Genomic DNA, 18,928 nt, shown 5'->3' with positions numbered 1-18,928 from the left:
TTCCCACTACACTCTGTATAGTGTTGTTTTGAGGTGTCTCCTCGCCTTTGATAGGTGTCCATTCCGATATAGGGAGTGGTGTAAACCCCTCTATGGCAGCCCCATCTTCCCTTGTGAGTCCTCTATCTTCAATTTCCCCAACTCTCGGAGGTGGTCTGTCTATCAACAATCTGTTTATCACATTGTCCTCCGAATCGCTCTCCTCATCCTCTTCCATGAGGTTCCTCCCTCCTACCACCTCCCTCATTGGATACAACTTCTCTACCTCAATAGCCTGTACCCACCATCTCTTTGCCTCCTCGTCCCATTTAGAATCTCGCACTGCTCTTACCGATCGAGTCAATCTTTGTTGACGCCTGTTCAGATTCCTGTCGTGCGCCGCCCTAATCCATGCATTAAGGGCCTCAAACTGGGTTGGTCTAGGCGGGGGTTTCAATGAGGACATGGTTGCTTTTAACCGATGTAACACTTCTAACTTAAACGTCCCATACTTTGGGAACTGCATTTCTTCATTTCCTTCCGTAAGCTTATTCCAAGCCCCAATCCATAATATTGTATGCAGCCCCACATTCGCTGCCATATAATTAGCTGGTGTACCCTCCGGCGGTGCCTCTTCCCCGTAATAATGTTCACTTCTTTTTCTTTTAAAAATCCCTTTCAAACACTTAAAGCACTTCATGATTTCTCTTTTCTCCGCGTTTGTTTACTTCCTGATGACAATCTACCAATCACCGCGCTGTTCTCGCTATTTGGCCTATCCGATCGCGGCTGTCCTCCGACGTCACTCTAGCCGCCCAACCAGAGCGCGGCTCTAACTAACGTCACACCAACCGCTCAATCACAGCGCGGCTCTAACCGACGTCACCTGTCCCCCTTTGCAGCAGTTCCCCTCCTTTTTCAGCTCGTCTCCTCGGTCATGCATGCATCCCATTCATACTCTGAAAAATGATTACTTCCGTCCAAGCGATCACCTTTCTTGACTGTACTCCCACAGTCTTTCTGTAGTTGTCACCTTAACTTGACGAAATGTCTTTCCGTTTACTTCCAGACAATCGCCTTCTCTGATAGGTTACTCACACACAGTAACTTCCGACCAGCGTCCGTTACTCATACGCTCACTCTTACACTCCCCCTATCTCGGTCCCACGGCGGTCAATGGTACCTCATGACTTCCGTACTATGGTCGACAACTACTCTGGATGTTCGATACACCCAAAACCACTTAAGCTCTGGCCTGAACTTAAGATTCACCAGTTCACCCGTTTACCAGGTAACCAGTTTACCAGGTTGCGCGCGCTCACAACCTTCTCTCAATCACACTAAAGGCATTCAACTCCGCAAGACATTACAATCCAACTACCACACAAAACACCGCAATCTGTTCACGCATGACCCTTGTTATACTCACTCTCCTCCGATACTGCTGCTTTTCTCGCACCGTCTGCACCTTCGGCGCACGATTCTTCCGCTGCTCGTCTCTCGATGTCTAGGGGCCTTGGGGTAAACTAACCTATCTAGATTACCTTCCTCAAGAAGATAACCATCCTAAACTGCTACCAACTGTTAACGCAGGGTTTCTGGTCTCTAGTTATCTTACCAGATCCCTAATCATGTCGACTGAATCGTTGGTACCTGTCATTGAGTAAAAGACAATCTACTACTAGGTTAGTCAATTAAGAACTTAAACCACTCTAAAGAATCACTTACCACTGGGAAAGGTTAAAAAGTTTTAATTCAAAGTCAAAAGTATCTGAAGATACAAACATCTCAGAATAAGATTCAAAAGGTATACAGGTATTAGTACAAAAAGATACTCTCTGAATATCCTTAAACGACAAAAGGAAATTATCAAAACTATTTCAAAGAGCATGAGTGTTGCAAGAATCGCTGTGAGTTGCAACTTGAGAGTCATTTACAGAAAAGGAAAATATAAGTTTAGTCTGTCCCTACACTAGACTAAGTGACTTCCCTACTTAACAAGATCTTTACCTAAAAAGGTGTCAGCCGTGGTGACTTCCTAAGAAGATCACGCACTTCTCTTAGTCTCTTCTGTAAATCGGTCTCTTGTGATCAGCCTATCTGCCTACCCAACCGCTTTCTTAGGCTCCCAAAATCATCTGCTCTGTCTCTCCCCCGGGTCGCTTTCCCTAATACAAAATCACATTTCCGATAGGAACGCCCCTCGGGACGCCCCTCACGTGGTATGGATTTCAGCGGCAAAACTCCATGATGATACTCTTCGGGACCCTCGTTAAAGTTGACCTTGGTTCCCAGGCTTCTTCTCCAGTTCGCTGGTACCCCCTGAAATTCCTGAAACCTCCTACAGGCCTGCGCCAGGCGTCACTGAACAAAGCCCCATTCATTACGACTGATTAGGACCCCTCGCACCTGCATTCAGACCATCCTACAGTGGGCCTCAAATTCCAGACTCCACCATATCTATAGGCCATAAAACATGTGTAAAACTCTGTACTTGGTGCCTCTCAACCTCTTCTCTAACGAGCACATTGCAGATCAAAGAAACGACATTATCTGTTCAGGCCTACTTGATTTACATGAAGCGGGTCCCTGCACTCTGAAAACATTTAACTTGATTTAAACAGTATTCTTAACTAGCACACATTTCTATAATGCAACACATCTATAAAACATATATTTCAGTACTAAATTCGATAATACATTTTGGAAGAACAATGTTAACCCCACCTCACATTATTTTAGCAGCACTTTTATATTTACTGTGAATTGCCATGAGGCCTACACAATTTAACTGGTTTGCAAGGTTTCACTTTTCTCTTACATGATCACTTAACATGAGGACGTGAGGTTTTCATATTCATTCTAACATTTTTACATTAGTCTTCACATTGCTATGGTTATTGTTACTCTACTTAAACACTCTATACATTTCACTTCTGGGTATAAGACACTCTTGTGCAAAGTATATTTAAACTAACTACGTGCTTGTAAATATGGTGCACTTATACATTTTTCAGATTTGTGCTCTCTCACAACCATGCTTTATACTTCCTACCTCAAGAGAGTCACATTTACTGCCATAACATTAATGTTGACCTCTTGAACTATTTTAGAGCTTTTTTTGTTGAGCTTGAAGGATTAGGACTGTAGAAGTAGACACGTTGGATTATTGTTGTGCCTCTGCATGGTCCAGGTTTATTGCTGTCTCCAGCAGTTACTATCCTGTGGGAAGGGTTAATAACTTTGTCCATTTTCCCTCGTTTCTGTGATTGATGAAGATTATCTTTAGACATGAGTAACTTGACAAGTCTCTATTCAGTTTAGTGGATGACATAAATATGGGGTCTCAATGCTCAAATACAACATGCTGCTTATCAGAAAAAACCCATTAAGGTAAATCATATCTTTCCACTGTAATGATGAGGTTCTAGACAGGTTTCAGGGAGGTTAACACTGGTGACTCAAAGCCTACCCAAGGTGAGCAAACCACCTTCCACTGGACTCTTTCACTCATCTATCCATTCACCCATTCATGCATCCATGCATCCACCCTTTCAGTCCACCAATCCATCCATTCACCCGTCCAACCATCCATCCATCCTTTCTCATAATTCATCCACCCTTTACTTGTTCATTCATCCTTCCATCCATCCACCCTCCCTTTCACTAATACATACACTCTTTCACTCACCCATGTTCACATCCATCCTTTCACTTATTCTTCCATACATTCATTTACTTTATTAATTTTCAGAGGAGCAGCACACTGTATCAGGACTCCAGTGTGACAACACCTACACAGCACTATAATTACAATAGTACAAAGGATATAAACAATTCCCTCAACTCCTCCACACCGACCAATGCTGCTCATCTTCTACACTGTATACATTGCTACTTCAGGCATTTGTTTTTCATGGAAGCAATTGGTACAGTAACTGGTCTCAGTGTCAGCAGCCTATATAGTTAGTCTTTCCATTCAAGATTGTTAGCCAGGCTTCCAGAGTACTCACTCCTCTGTCACTTCTCAGAACACATCGCGTTCTCACACATTCCTCCTTCCCTATTCCCCAAGGTCATCATCAGTGCCTGTTGTATGGAGCAATTCAATCAGCATCAAAGTTGTCCTCCATACGCTTGTCTCAACTCACATGTTTCATCCTGATGTCTTCTGCCACTGCCCATTCGGACATATCTTGGAGCCAGTTAGCATAGCTGCATAGCTGGGGGGCTGCACACCCATCCATCAAATAGAAATACGCCCCTTTGCAAGAAGAAAGTCTAGCAACAGGAACCTGCGGCTATGTTTCTTTTTCACCTGACTTGGGATCAACTCCAACAACACCACCCATGGAGTGTGTGGCGCTTCCTAACCAGCTGCCCTGCTCGGATTTTCCAACCCTTCTCTCCAAAAGGACGCTATGGAGGAGTACTGCCACACCACATGCATAATGTCCACAGCTGGAGCACCACATTTAGCACATTGGGCTGACCAGGTGGTGTTTATATTGTGTACAGTCTTGGGTGGAAGATACATCTGGTGTGAGTAATTATATTGCATTAATTTAAAGTGTGGATTAGAGTTCACAATATGCACTTACTCGTGGACCTTCTCCCAATCCTGGGTAGGCATGGCCTCTCCTCGCGCTCCCTCCCATTTCTCACGTGCCTTGGGCACCATTCTTGGCAGATCTTCCCTCAGTGCATGGTACAAGTGTGAGGTCAGTTTGCGAGCTCCTGCCATCATGAGCAGGGTTGTTAGCTTCTGCGAGGGTACTGGCTCCTCAGGAAACATGTCCATATCTCTCACACCCTTTGTGATATCTTAGCATACTGTAGATACTACCCCATACCCGACGCAAATGATTCAATCGCATCTTGCTGTGTAATGAATTGGCCGCCCAGATATAGGTCTCCCAGCAGCTCACAGCCTCCGCCCTCCCACCGCTGCACAGACATCACCTCCGCTATTCTCTCAGATGGCTTCAGTGCCCAAAGCGGCTTATTTATGACTCTTTATCTATCGAGTTGCAGCTCGAAGAGGCTCATCAGGGACTCATTTCCCACTGTTGCTGAGAAAGCGGTGAGTTGACGACGCCCCTTCCTCCTGCCATTCCAGCAGGGGATGTTTCGTGGACATTGACATAGTGTAGCTATCCTTTTTTCCAGCTAGCTTTCCAACTAGTGGAAATAACAGAGTAATAACTTCACTTGGTAAATATGTTATCAATGGTCACGACGAATTGTGTGGCATATTATCAAGGGGGTTTATCTCCGCTTTTTTGGCTTTAAAAGCCAAGAAAGCGGACATAAAATGATCTCCCTATTACCTAGTTGTCGCTAACACCAGTTAGCGACAGCTAGTAGGAGATAGCGACCATCTTGGGCCCCACTTTGCATGTCAGTGAAATATATCACTAATGACATGCAAAGTGGGCGTGCCAAGATGTTAGCGACTGGAAACAGTCGCTAACATCGCTATCTCCTATTACCAACTTTTGGAGATATTCGCGCTAAGCGCGAATATCTCCAAAAGCTAACACCTGCCCCTGAGCAGTTCTTAGCCATGTTATCCAATGGTAGGTGGATAACATGGCTAAGAGCATTAGCTCGGTAATGCATGAATATCGCTGACTTTTCAGCGATATTCATGCATTTCGGCCGATTTTTATTGCTTAGGAGATAAACCTTGATAATAGCAAGGTTCCTAAGCGATAAAAATCGCCGCAGCACGGCGATAAAAATATTGCCGCTAAGCCAACATAGCGATAATTATCGCTAGTTGTTGGTAATATGCCCCTGTATTCCTATAATTAGTCTTTTTTCCTATTTTTTTCTATATCCGTATTCCACGTTCACATCCGACGATATTGTGTCCTTAAAAATGAAATGCATAACATTTTAATTATACTGTTCGGCCATAAAAAATACAAATTTTAATATTGCTGTATTTCTCCTAAATGTTGAGTGACATCTCATAGCAATGCTCAACTGAAAGCATATTAGAAGTGAGCTGTGGACGTGGTTCTGTATTTTCTGCTCATAAACACAACTCAAATATAATTTCCGATTGGCCGCTCATGGAAAATGAGTTTTCTGAAGAGAAAGATTTGCATGTGGAAAATGATTTTGCATTTACTAGAATATATATTTTTCTCGCGTTGTGCTAAAGTATGCATCATAAATGCTTTTGTTTGGGGCTTCCAAAACATGTTTTATCTTTTGATATATATTTTTTATTGCCATTGTCATTTAAAATAGATTGTTTTTATAATGCTAATTCTTCGGCTAAGAAAATGTTAACATGACTTTGGCAGTCTACAGGAATGATTGTTACCTCACCGAAGCCAAAGGGAGAGAGGCAAGATTAATAACTCCTCAGTCACAATCATAAAGCACTTTTGTATCATGATATTCAAATTTGTTGGTGGCACTGGGCGAGTGAAATAAACAGTGTGTTTGAAGTTGTCGGCATTAAAAACTGTGGCGGTTTTCTAATATGTGTGAAATGTTATTTATTGAAATACAACTGGCAACAATGCAGTATTCTTCAAGAACAGTGCAGTTTTCTGCTGACAACTTAAAATAGTGCTGCTAGCTTATAAAGTTAAGAGAGCACCAGCGTCATTAAGACATCACGATGAACTGTAGCGTGATTACTAACACCTCCTTACTCCATCGTAATATGTTGAGATTTCATATCACAATGCTGCTCCCAACTTTCCTATAGTGCACACAGATGCAAATATAATGGGGCTTTTCAAGGGTAGGGTACGTGAAGTAGTATGCCTGTAGTATTGTTTTACTTACTCTTACATGAAATCCTCTCAAATCGGAATATTCAGGGCTTATTCATATACTATTAATATAAATAGAAAGATATGTGCTGTCGTTGCAATTTTACTAATAAGGAGTTGGGTATTCTGAGCCCCGCCCCAAAAGCATGCAAGAGTACATTAAAACGTGCTAATTCTTCTACGCATAAATGCTATTGTAACTCGACCCACGTTTGTTTATGTGGTTTAGTCTGGTGTCCTGTTCCTTGTATTGGTCTGCTTTAAGACTGCGCTTAACTTCTATTGTTTTATGAACGCAAAACCACACCCACAGTGAGATTCTGACCGTTTGTTAGAGCTGAAATATCTTCTCTGTTTTTTGCTTTAGCTGGAACAGGAAGTAGCCATTAGGAATGTTACCTACTGGACTCTGCATAACTACTACAACACGTCAGGAAATGGAAATGATTCTACAGTACCCCCTATGAATCCGGCAGATGTGCCTAGAGGACCGTGCTGGGAGACAAACGTGGGCGTGGTCAGTTTATTTTTATTTTGTTTAATATGAATGTCTCAAAGTTACAATTGAGAACAATATAATATCATAACCAGGATCTTTATTGCTATGTTACACTTATTCGAGACAATATTTTTACATGTTGTTCTGATATTTTTAATTTTAATGTCTGTAATTGCCAGATCTGACTTTTAAATCTGTAAACTAACGGCCTGATGTACATACAACCAGGTCACCAATAGTGGGTGCAAAATGTACATTGACATTTTGCAAGCTGTCTGTCAATTAGTGATGCAACTTATGTACTAATAGGACATATTGTAAATTCCACTTTGGAGAGGGTCACAGAGAACTCCCTTAGGAATAATTGACCACTATCCCTGCATTCGCTTTCCTACAAAGAAAATTTAAAAACAAAATGTTAAATGGCTTCAAGATAAAGGTAAATGTTTTCCATTTGGGAAGACATCAGGGAGCATGCAGTGGTCCTCTGGATCCGTGTCTGCTTCCCTTTTGGGAACTTGAAGCAAATCACATTGAGGAAATTGTCCAACTTGTCAGCTCATCTTTAAGTATCAAATGCAATCCAGTATGGGTGCTGATATCTGATCGATGGTTTGGATTCGCAATTATGGTCACAAACCATTGCTACATGTTATAATAAACTCAACGAGCAGGAGACGCCCCTTTCAGTTCCCCTTCTGATTGCAATTTGAAATCACAGAATACCTTTTGGGAGTTGGAAGACTTTGTGTGCTCACGAAAAGAGTTTTTACACATCACAAAAATCTATTTTAGGGTTGCAAGCCCTATGATTGTGTGAATCACAGGGTTTGTGACTACAACCTCTGTTTGTACATGTGGCCCTAGATTCTAAATTTAACTAGAAATGTAACAGTTTTGTCAGTTACTGAGTAGTTGCCAACAAAGTAGGCTATCCTGATATAGTTTCTCAGATAATTTCTATACTATAGAAAAACCATATCCCCTAAGAGCCGTTCAGACACCGTGAGTTCCTCAAGCTCACGTTTTTTATCTTCTGACAGCATACACGCCTCTGTGAAATGTTTTGGAAAAAGTACCACTCAGATTTCTGGGTCAGGGGAAATAAAACCTTCAGAATTCTGGTATCAAAATAATGTGAGGGCTATTGTCATACTATGAGAGACTGTTTCCAGCCTATGAGTGTGTTGTTTTCATCTACAACTTGATGTTGATCAAACATTTAGTGGTTACCAAATAAATCACACTGCTGTTTGAGCCAAAATGACAGTTCTGCTGACCACCAAGCTCAAAGTGCAGGTGTATTTGTCAGTGAAGTTCAAGTAGGCCCAGCTGCTGGTCCGTTATGCTGGTTGCCATGCTCAAAAAATGTCAGTCTGCTGATGAAATTCGTAATTGTGGTGCTCTAATACACTCGGGTTGCCGATTTAATATGAATCCGTGTACTCTGTGTCAAAAGAGAGCCGGTCAATTATGCTAGAATAATGAACTTGAAAGTATACCCTCCAAATACAATATTATCATAAAAATCAATATTAACATTGCATTTTGTGTTGTTAACATACTTGTTACACAAAATATTGCAAAACTCAGCATTTAGGGAGATTAGGAATGGAGGCACTGGAATGAAATACTGAAAACAATGTTGGGCCAAGTTAGAATATGACTAATGTGGATACACAGGAGAGTCGTGAACACCAATAGAGAATTTGTGCTTTTTTTGCTCTTCTGCTTCTGAGTCAGTAGATGGCCTACTTTATTAAAAATTCCCTGAGTAACTTAAGGAAGTAAATTAGAATGCGAAATATCAGTTCATCATGATTCCCCGAGCCTTGTTTTTTCATTAGTTTCCTAGTAAAGCATGTTTAATGTAGCACATGGCATTTTTAGATTCACAAATTGCATCTATTTAATTACCACTAATCATTTCGTGTCAATGTGAAGACAATTTCTATATTTTAGGAAAGCTATTTATGTTTTCAAGATTTCTTGGAATTTACCATGTACATTTAAGTTCGGTTAATAACCTGACTTTATGTCAATGCTTCTTGATAGGTACATTCGAATTCTTTTGGATTTGTGATTTTAATGTTTTCACTGTATGCTCATGGACACACCTATCAGTAAGAGAATGGGGGAGTCACAATTTATTTAGAGATTTTAAAGCAAGGCTGCCCTGTTTCATAATAACGAGGAATCTAACAATGCTTCTAACATGTTGTCTAGCCATGGATGATTTGCCTGTTACTTGAGTGCAGCTCTAATATGTATGTGGCACTGCCTAAATATGCAATGATGTTATTCAGGACGCAGTCAGAATGTTTTCAGTGTGCCGGGCTGTTGTCTAAATATGTAGGGTGAGCCTATTGATTGATTACGCATACATAATTCATTTTATATTGCAACAAGGTCTCTAAACACCAATGAGAAGCAGCAACCTTAGTGTCACAGAGCTGACACTATCGCAGGGATTCTGGTGGTAAAGCAGTACTGTGCCTTGGGATGTCAGGACGTCAGAATGTAGTGCCTGACTCCCTCTACCAAATCAGTACCTGTCGGCCCAAATCCTGGCTACCTCACAGTGCCTCACCTGAATTCCTAACCTTCCCAGAGTAACAGGTGATTTTTGCCAACCTAGACCATGACCCTCTAGTCACCAAGGCAACTGTGGAGACAGATCATCACACCTTTTGTTTCTTGTTCATGCATACCCTTAGTAAACAAAAGAAAGATACAAAGAACGTTTAAAATACATTTATTGAAACTATTGTAGTCTATTATTAAGTAACTGTGCTGTGATAAGTAGGCAAATACAACTGAGCAACTCAATAAGCATGACAAGCAGGCTGTATTTTTAAATTTTATGTTAATATTTTATTTATTTATTTAAAAGGTTTTATATAGCGCTGCAGGACCCAGGAGTATCAGAGCGCTTTACATGGTGAATATACATGATAAGATAAAATAAACAATTGAACAGAGCAGAAAAATTCAACAAGATAAAAAATATTGTGTTAAATGAGTGAAGGGGGCAAAGGAAAAGGGGGATAGTAGAAGGGATAGGGGGAGTTGAGGTTGGAGAGAGAGAGGGGGTGAAGTGAGGGAGAGTGATTCGAAAGGGGGAGAGGGGTTGGGTAAAGAGTGAGTCAGAGCAGAGAGATAATGAACAGGGTCAGAGTCAGTAACATTAGGAACCCCAATATTTATTGAGGAGGAGTACTTTGAGTCTTTTTTTGAAGAGAGGGTAAGAGGGGTTGCAGCGAAGATCCTTGGTTAGTGAATTCCAAATCGTAGGAGCATTACCAGAGAACGCACGTGATTGGATCTTTTTACATTTAAGTCTAGGAGGTATAAGGACAAGAGAGTTAGTGCTCCTCAGGGACCTGCACCTGCCTTTTGTTGTTTGCTAGAAAGGTAAGAGGGGGTGTTTTGGTGGAGAGCTTTGTGCGTGATGCAAGCAATCTTGTAAGTGGATCGACCTTCAATTGGGAGCCAGTTTAGGTTTTTGAGGACAGGAGAGATATGGTCAAATTTTTTACAGTCAGAAATAAGTCTGGCAGCTAGGTTGAGAACAGATTTAATCGGAGCTAGGTGGACTTTAGGGGGCCGGCAAGAGTGGCGTTACCATAGTCAATCCTGGAAAGGACAAGAGATTGGACAACGATTTTGAAATCATCAGCTGGAATGAAGGGTTTAATTTTTTTGAGGTGGTGAAGGGTGAAAAGAGCACTTTTGGCTGCATTTTTAATGTGGGGGATGAGATTTAGATTCTGATTGATGTTGATGCCTAGGGATTTGACAGAATTAGAGGTGGAGAGGGAGCAATTAAGCGCTTTGATATCATTGATCTGGAGTTGAATGGAAAGGGAACTGTTTTTGGGAGTGAAAAGGATGAGTTCGGTTTTTTTAGGATTAAGTTTGAGATGATTGAGATGGAACCAAGTTTGGATTTTAATCAGCGTGTCATTGATGTGAAGGATGTCATTGTGGGATTTGATTCTGTAGTATAGTTGAGTATCGTCTGCATAGAGGTGGTAACTGATTTTGGCTTCTTTGAGAATGAGGGTGAGTGGTTCCATAAAGAGATTAAATAGGGTAGGTTAGAGGATAGATCCTTGAGGGACTCCGAGTGACACAGGTTGAGGTTTGGAGAGGCAATGACTGAGCCTAATTTGTTGTGATCTATTTTGGAGGAATGAGGAGAACCATTTAAGTACAGTGCCTTTAATGCCAAAGCGATCTTTGAGGGTGTTAAGAAGGGTGGGATGGTGGACAGTATCGAAAGCAGCTGAGAGATCAAGGAGGATTAGTAGTGAGGATTCGCCTTTGTCTAACGAGCGATGTATGTCATCTGTAACATTGAGTATAGCAGTTTCAGTACTGCATCCCTTTCTGAAACCAGATTGGAAAATGTCGAGGAGATTGAAGGAGAAGATATGGTTGTCTAATTGGGATAAGACACATTTTTAAAGGGCTTTAGAGAGGAAGGGAAGGTTCGAGATAGGGCGTAGATTGTTCAGGTCATTTGGATCAGCGGTGGGGTTTTTAAGAATGGGGGAGATTTGACCTAGCTGAAGAGAGTCAGGAACGCAGCCAGTGGACAGTGAGGAGTTAATGATATTGGTCCATAATGGGGCAATGATGTATTTGAGTTCTTGAACTAAATGGGCGGGGAGAGGATCTTTGGAGTGAGAGGATGGTTTGAGTTTAGAGATGATGTTGATGATAGTGGTTTCAGAGATTAGACTAAATACGCTCCATGAGGCCTTATTTTTGGAAAAGAGATCCGTCCGAGATGAGTCAAGTCGGGAGAGCCGCGGGAGGGGAAAAGATGGGTCAAGATGTGGGGGAGAAGAAGGCAAAAGTGATTTAGGAATGTTCAGGAGGGTGTGTTGGTTGAGGGGAGGTTGGAGAGAGAGAGGAGGGGAAGAGAAAGATAGTTCAATGTTGTTGACTTTATTCGCAAAGAAGCTGGCAATTTCTTCGCATCTTTCCACAGAGGCTGCTAATTTAGGAGGGCCAGAGGAAGTTTGTTTTTTCACGATGTTAAATAGTTCTCTGGGGCGGTTTCTGGCCTGGTCAAGTTGTGACCGGAGAAAGGAGGTCTTTTCGTTGAAGATATGTTTTTTGTAATGTGATCTGGTGGTTCTAAGGAGAGCCAAGTTGTCAGAGGAGGGATGACTCCTCCAAGCACGTTCTGCTTGTCTGAGGGCCCGTCTTTCATTATTGAGTTCCGCATTGAACCAGGACTTGGGAGGGATGTTTTTCTGTTTTTTTAGTTTAATTGGGGCAATTAGGTCGAGGGCATCAAGAATAGATTTATTGTAATGGTCAGTAAGGTCATTGGTGCTATGAGAGGGAGGGGGGAGAAGTAAGTGAGTTTTAATTGTGGACTCCAATTCGCCAGGAGGAATAAGGTGCAGGTTGCGAGTGGGTTTCCTGGGTAGAGTGTTCGTAGGGGCGGGGCGAGTAATTAGGCTATTCAAGGTGAAGAGGATGAGGTGGTGATCAGACCAGTCTACAGGGAGTATATTAGAGAGAGAGGCCAAGTCCTTGTTCGTCAAAATAGTATCGAGGGTGGCACCTTTGGTGTGAGTAGGGTCATGGCAGAGTTGGATCAGGTCAGTGATGTCTAATGTTTCTTTAAATAGGATGACCGAAGGGTCATCGTTTTTGTTCCAATGGATATTGTAGTCACCAAGGAAGAGATTCTTGGCGTGGGAGAGCGATGCTTGAATAATAAGATCAGTCATCTCTTCAGTGAAGGAGAGACAATTTCCAGGGGGGTGGTAAATGGTATGCAGCCGCGTGGTGGGAGAGCCAGGAAAGGAGAGATCGGCGCAAAGGTATTCAAAGGACGAGGGGTCTTGGAGTTGGACAAGTGAGATGTCGAGTTCATCTTTAAAAATAAGACTTTCCCAGGTACCAGAGTGCTTTCAATTGCACAGTAGTAGATACAGTAATATCAAATTCACTACAAATTAATTAACAACCGAAAATCAAAGTTCCGTCACTAATATTTACATAGTTCATTGTTCAGACAACTGCAAGTACCAGGAAATGTTGGGAAGAAAGGGAGAAATGTCGGAACTGCTAGGATAAACACACAGATTTTGGGACTGTGGGATTAGGATCTTGGGCTCTAGGAAAGAAATGTGTTCAAAAGGAGTTTTTTGACTTCTTTCCTAAAGGAAATAATCGAAGGATTTGTTCTGACTTCAGGGGTAATGTTTTCCAAATTCTTGGGGTAATCCTATAGAAGGATCAGTTGTAGGTTTTCTTCTTGTGGAATCTTCAGAAGACCGCACCACCTAGAAGAACGCCAACACGGAATACCACCAATGCATTAGACCCACCAAAAGGCCTTCATTAAAAACAAGATCCTTGCCAACTCCAGCAACTTCAGCGTCATCCAGGAATTCATCAAACCCGCCAGCGAAACCAAGGACATCACCTCCTCACAGGACCCCTGCAACAAGCTCGGGTCCTACATCCACCTAAAAGTCAAGAGCCTCTATGACAATTTCAACGACCAGACATCCGACTCCGAAACCACTTCCCTTTCTAGCAATGCCAGCCAGCCCACCATCTCTGCCTGGACCCCAGTCACCAATAAAGACACCACTTTACGACGACAGGTCCCCCCATCTCTCTGTGTGGTCTGATCACCTGGCTGCCCCCTGGTACTAAAATCCCCTTCCTCTCCCACTAAGTCCCATGACACCAGGAAAAGGGAGACCAAGCGGAATTTCAGGAGCATTTCCAATGACACCCTGGCCCCCCTTATGGTTAATGCCAGGATATCCCCTACAGGGGACGTCAGTGCCGCTGCGCTGGAGCTCTCAAACGCCATTGCAAGAGCAGTGGATCTTCTGGCCCCGGTCTCGTATCGCTACTCCGCTAGAAAGAGACCCTCGGCCCCCTGGTTCTCAGAAACACTCAGGCTCCTTAAGCAGGGTTGTAGGAAACAGGAGAGGCTCTGGCGAACGAGCTGGGACTTCAGGGAAAGGGAAAAGCATAAGCTTCTCCTTAGAGAATATAAAGCGAAGGTAATCAAGGAAAAGCAGGCTCATTTTTCTAACCTAACGGCCTCCCTTACTTCCCCTAGGGAATTGTTCAGGATTGCTGATTCCCTTTGTACTCTGCAAACACCTGACCCTATTGTAGGTTCCCAAGAGTTGTGTGATAAGATCTCGCTATTCTTTCACTCAAAGATAGCTGATATTCATGCCACTCTTGAATCACAAAGGGTTCGGCTGGGCTCCCCTCTCACTCTGGCTCCGTCGCTTACAGAATGGCTGCCAAAAGAACCCCAGAGTAGTCTGTCCAATTTCCCTCTTCTTACCCTCCAGCAGGCAGATCTGCTTCTGAATAGGATTAAATCCTTTGGACCCTAGCCCCCTCAAGACCCTGAAGGACTGTAGGGAAGTCCTGATGCCCCATTTTCTCGAAGTGATGAACCGTGCTATAACTGAAGGTATTTTCCCATCATCTTGGAAAAAGGCAGTTGTCAAACCTCTGCTGAAAAAGCCGACTCTAGATCCGGAGATATTAAAAAACTTTCGCCCAATATCTCTGTTGCCGGCTCCAGCAAAGATGCTTGAGATACATCTCAACCAACATCTGACTGCCTTTTCTGACACCTCCGGCCTTCTGGACTCGTCACAACATGGCTTCCGGAAGTTCCATAGCACCGAGTCGGCCCTTACGGTGGTCGGAAACAACATATGCTCGAAGGTCGACCAGGGCTAGACTACTCTTCTAGTCCTGCTCGACCTGACGGCAGCTTTTGACACCCTGTCCCCCTCGATTTTAACAGCTCGTCTTAGGGAGATAGGGGTGGAGCGCCCTGCGCTGAGCCTGTTGGGGGAATATCCTTTACAACGCAACTTTTACAACGCACTACCATTTCGACGCAACTTTTACAACGCATGTCATTACAACGCATTGCGCTGGGGGGCGCTCTAGGATAGGGAATAGATTTAATTTACTATCCAACACCTTCCCTACTATCCACGGGGACTGGAGTTGGAATAGTAAATTTAACTATTCACTATCCAGCACCCCAAAGCGCTATGCGTTGTAACAGCATGCGTTGTAAAAACTCCGATGTAAAGGTAGGCGCTGTAAAAGTATGCGTTGTAACGTCATACATCCACCTGTTGGCCTCCTTCCTCAATCAGAAGGAGCAGAAGGTCAAGCTGGGAGAGTACCTGTCCCCCGCCAAACCTGTGCAGTGTGGGGTCCCACAAGGGTCGGCGTTAAGCCCTACTCTTTTCAACATCTATGTGGCCCCAATTGCCAGGTTAGTAAAATCTTTTTGGAGGGAGGTGGTGGCATACGCCGATGACACCTAAATCATGGTGTCTCTCTCCCACTCGGTGAGTACCTCCGCGCTCAGCTTCAGGAACTGCATGGAGGCAGTCTCACAGTGGATGATTCTGAATTCACTGAAGCTGAACGGAGAGAAAACCGAGGTCTTAATCTTCAGCCGAGATCAGGACATCTGGTCTAGCGACTTGTGGCTCCGATCCCTTGGAGTCTGTCCACTGCCCACGAAATCCGCTCGGAACTTGGGCGTGATGATTGACACCTCGCTTGCTATGGTTCAGCAGGTAAATAGAACAATCTCTACCTGTTGGGGCGTAATCAGGATCCTGAGGAAAATCACCCACTATCTCTCCTTGAAAGCCCGTAAACAGATTGTGGTTGCCCTAGTCGTATCACGACTAGACTACTGCAATGCGCTCTATTCGGGCATAAACAAAGGCCTGATACAACGCCTGCAGATGGTCCAAAATGCGGAAGCCAGATTTGTTCTGGATGTCCCAAGTCTCTCCTCCGCTACATCGGCTAGGAAGAGCCTACATTGGCTCCCGATTCAGGTCAGGATCTCTTTCAAGATCCTGTGCCTTGTCCATGGGGCCTTGTTTGGAGAAAGCTCTAATGGTATAAGATCTCTGCTGGTTCCATACATCCCCAGCAGAAACCTTCGCTCCTCTAGCAAGAATCTCCTGGCTGTTCCTCGGGTTCGTAGAGTCAGGTGGGGAGGAAGGGCATTTTCCTTCTTGGCCCCGGAGCTGTGGAACACCCTCCCCACTGAACTAAAAGCACAACCTTCTATCGTGCTTTTTAGGAAAGCACTAAAAACGTGGCTCTTCTTAGAGGCTTACCTGTAATCTGGCACTCGACTCCTATATTATGTTAAACTTCTGTTAGACGCCTTGATGCCTCTTGGGCTAAGTTGCGCAATACAAGACTGCCTTCATTTCATTTAATTTCACTTCGACCATGAAAGGCATCCACTCAGGGTCCCCCACGGACCCTTGCCCACTGCACATCTTCCACAGAGCCACCACCGCCATCGCCCCTGAAATACGATGCACCATCAATGTCACCTTCAAGACTGGCATCTTTCCCAATGACTGGAAATGCGCAGAAGTCATACCCCTGCTCAGAAAACCCTCAGCAGATCCCACGGCCCTCAAGAACTACCATCCCATCTCCCTCCTCCCCTTCACGTCCCAAGTCACAGAGAAGACCGTCAATGCACAACTAACAAAATTCATCAAACAAAACTCCATCCTTGACCCATCCCAATCTGGTCCCGGCAGTAATCACTGCACCAAGACTGCCCTACTTGCCTCCAGAGATGACATCTGCACCCTCCTCGACCAAGGACACATCGCAGCCCTGATCCTACTCAACCTCTCAGCAGCATTCAACACTGTCTACCTCCGCACACTCACTTCCAGACTCAACAATACTAGCATACAAAGAACCGCCCTCAACTGGATCCGGTCATTCCTCACCGGCAGAGCCCAAAGAATCAGACTAACGCCCTTACTCTCCGAAAACACAGAAATCAACTGCAGAGTACCCCAAGGTTCGCCGCTCAGCCCTACGCTCTTCAACATATACATGGTCCCCCTTGCTGCCATCGTCAGACAGCCAAACTCAGTATAGTATCCGTCGCCAATGCCACCCAGCTCATCCTCCCCCTTACCACGGACCCACCATCACCAGACTCCACTTCCAAGAAGGAATGCAGGACATCGCATTCTGGATGAGCAGCAGCTGCCTGAAGCTCAACTCAGAGAAAACATGGGGTCCTCGGACCCTCCCCCTCTGCATGGGACAACACCTGGTGGCCCACTGCCCTCGGCAGCCCTCACAACCTCACCAACCACGCCTAGAACCTCTGCATCATACTCAACTCCTTCCTCTCCAGGACCCGACAGGTCAACGCCATCGTCTGCAGCTGCTACAGCACCCTCCGCATCCTCCGAAAGACCATCAAATGGATCCCCCCAAACCATGAAACACGGTCACCCACGCACTCTTAACCAGCAGACTCGACTACGGAAATGCCCTCTATGCCGGGATCAACAAATCTCTTCTCCACAGGCTCCAGACCATACAGAACACCGCACCCAGACTTGTGCTTGGCATCCCCCGACACAAACACATCACCCAATATCTATGGACCCTCCACTGGCTCCCTGTTGAGAAGAGAGTTACTTTCAAGATACTCACCCATGCCTACAAATGCCTCCACAACACTGGACCCCAATACCTCAACGAAAGGATCTCCTTCCACCATCCCCAGAGGAACCTCAGATCTGCCGACCTGGACCTCACCCTCGCCAAAATCCCACGCATCCGCAGAGCAGGTGGAAGAGCCTTCTCCTACATTGCAGCCAAGACCTGGAACGAGCCCCCGATCGACATCAGGCCCCTCCCTGAACACCTTCAGGAAGACACTGAAGACCTCGCTCTTCAACTGAACAGAGTTGCTTACCCCTCTCCCCCCCATTACTTTGAGACCCTCACAGGTGAGTAGTGCTCTAACAATTCCCCTGATTGAGTGATTGATTGATTGATTGAATCTTTAAGCTGTCAGAAAGAATGTGTTGGAGCTTCTGGAGGATCTGGAGCCACAAGAGAGTTTCAGCTTCTGGGCAAGATAGCTAGTTGTAATTTGGTGGATGGCTTTATGCGCTATGCAGGCAGTTTTTAGCTGGATTCTAGCTTCGTAAGGGAGCCAATTGAGAGATTTGAGATCCGGGTGGTAAGGTTGTATTTTTTAGAGTGAGTAATGAGTCTAGCCGCAGAGTTGATCAGGGCTCTTAGAGGAGCCAGTTTGGACCTGGGTAGTCCAAATAGGGTTGCACTACCATAGTCCAACCTGGGAATCACAATGGCTTGCACTGCATGCTTGAAGTCATTGTGGGGGAGAAAAGGTTTTAATTTTGTTAAAATACTCATTTGGTGATTTGCTGCTTTGGTGGCGGCACTGATATGCATTTGCAAGTTGAGATTCTTGTCAAGATTTACGCCAAGCGATTTTGCGGAGTCAATGAGTTGTGGAGTCTAGTTGAGGGCTGTAAAGTCTTCGATGAGCTGCGACTGGTTGGGTGGGGCGATTAGGAGAAGCTCAGTTTTTTTAGTATTTAGTTTGAGGTGATTGGTTACTAGCCAATTTTGAGTTTTCTTTAGAGTTGTATTGAGCGGTAATGATGTCTCCTAAGGTGGAGACTTTTAGGTGCAGTTGGGTATTGTCGGCATAAATGTGATAGTGGATGTTGGATGAGCTCATAATTTCTGTTAGAGTCTCCATGAATAGGTTGAAAAGAGTGGGGGAAAGAGGGGA

At 44.2% G+C, this 18,928-nt stretch overlaps 1 protein-coding gene across 1 annotated transcript in view; it reads left to right on the top strand.

Annotated features, from left to right (window-relative positions):
* The window catches only part of LOC144784130 (transmembrane channel-like protein 2), a 415,583-nt gene that overhangs the window by 171,530 nt on the left and 225,125 nt on the right, over nucleotides 1-18,928 (top strand). The window contains exon 11 of the mRNA XM_078662812.1: nucleotides 7,144-7,293. Within this exon, the coding sequence (XP_078518938.1) occupies nucleotides 7,144-7,293 (150 nt within the window). The remainder of the gene's footprint in view (nucleotides 1-7,143; nucleotides 7,294-18,928) is intronic.

The sequence above is a fragment of the Lissotriton helveticus genome, chromosome 10, assembly GCF_964261635.1.
Source record: "Lissotriton helveticus chromosome 10, aLisHel1.1, whole genome shotgun sequence".
Taxonomy (NCBI): domain Eukaryota; kingdom Metazoa; phylum Chordata; class Amphibia; order Caudata; family Salamandridae; genus Lissotriton; species Lissotriton helveticus.
Note: the sequence above shows the minus strand (reverse complement) of the source record. Positions and strands in the feature narration are given on the sequence as shown.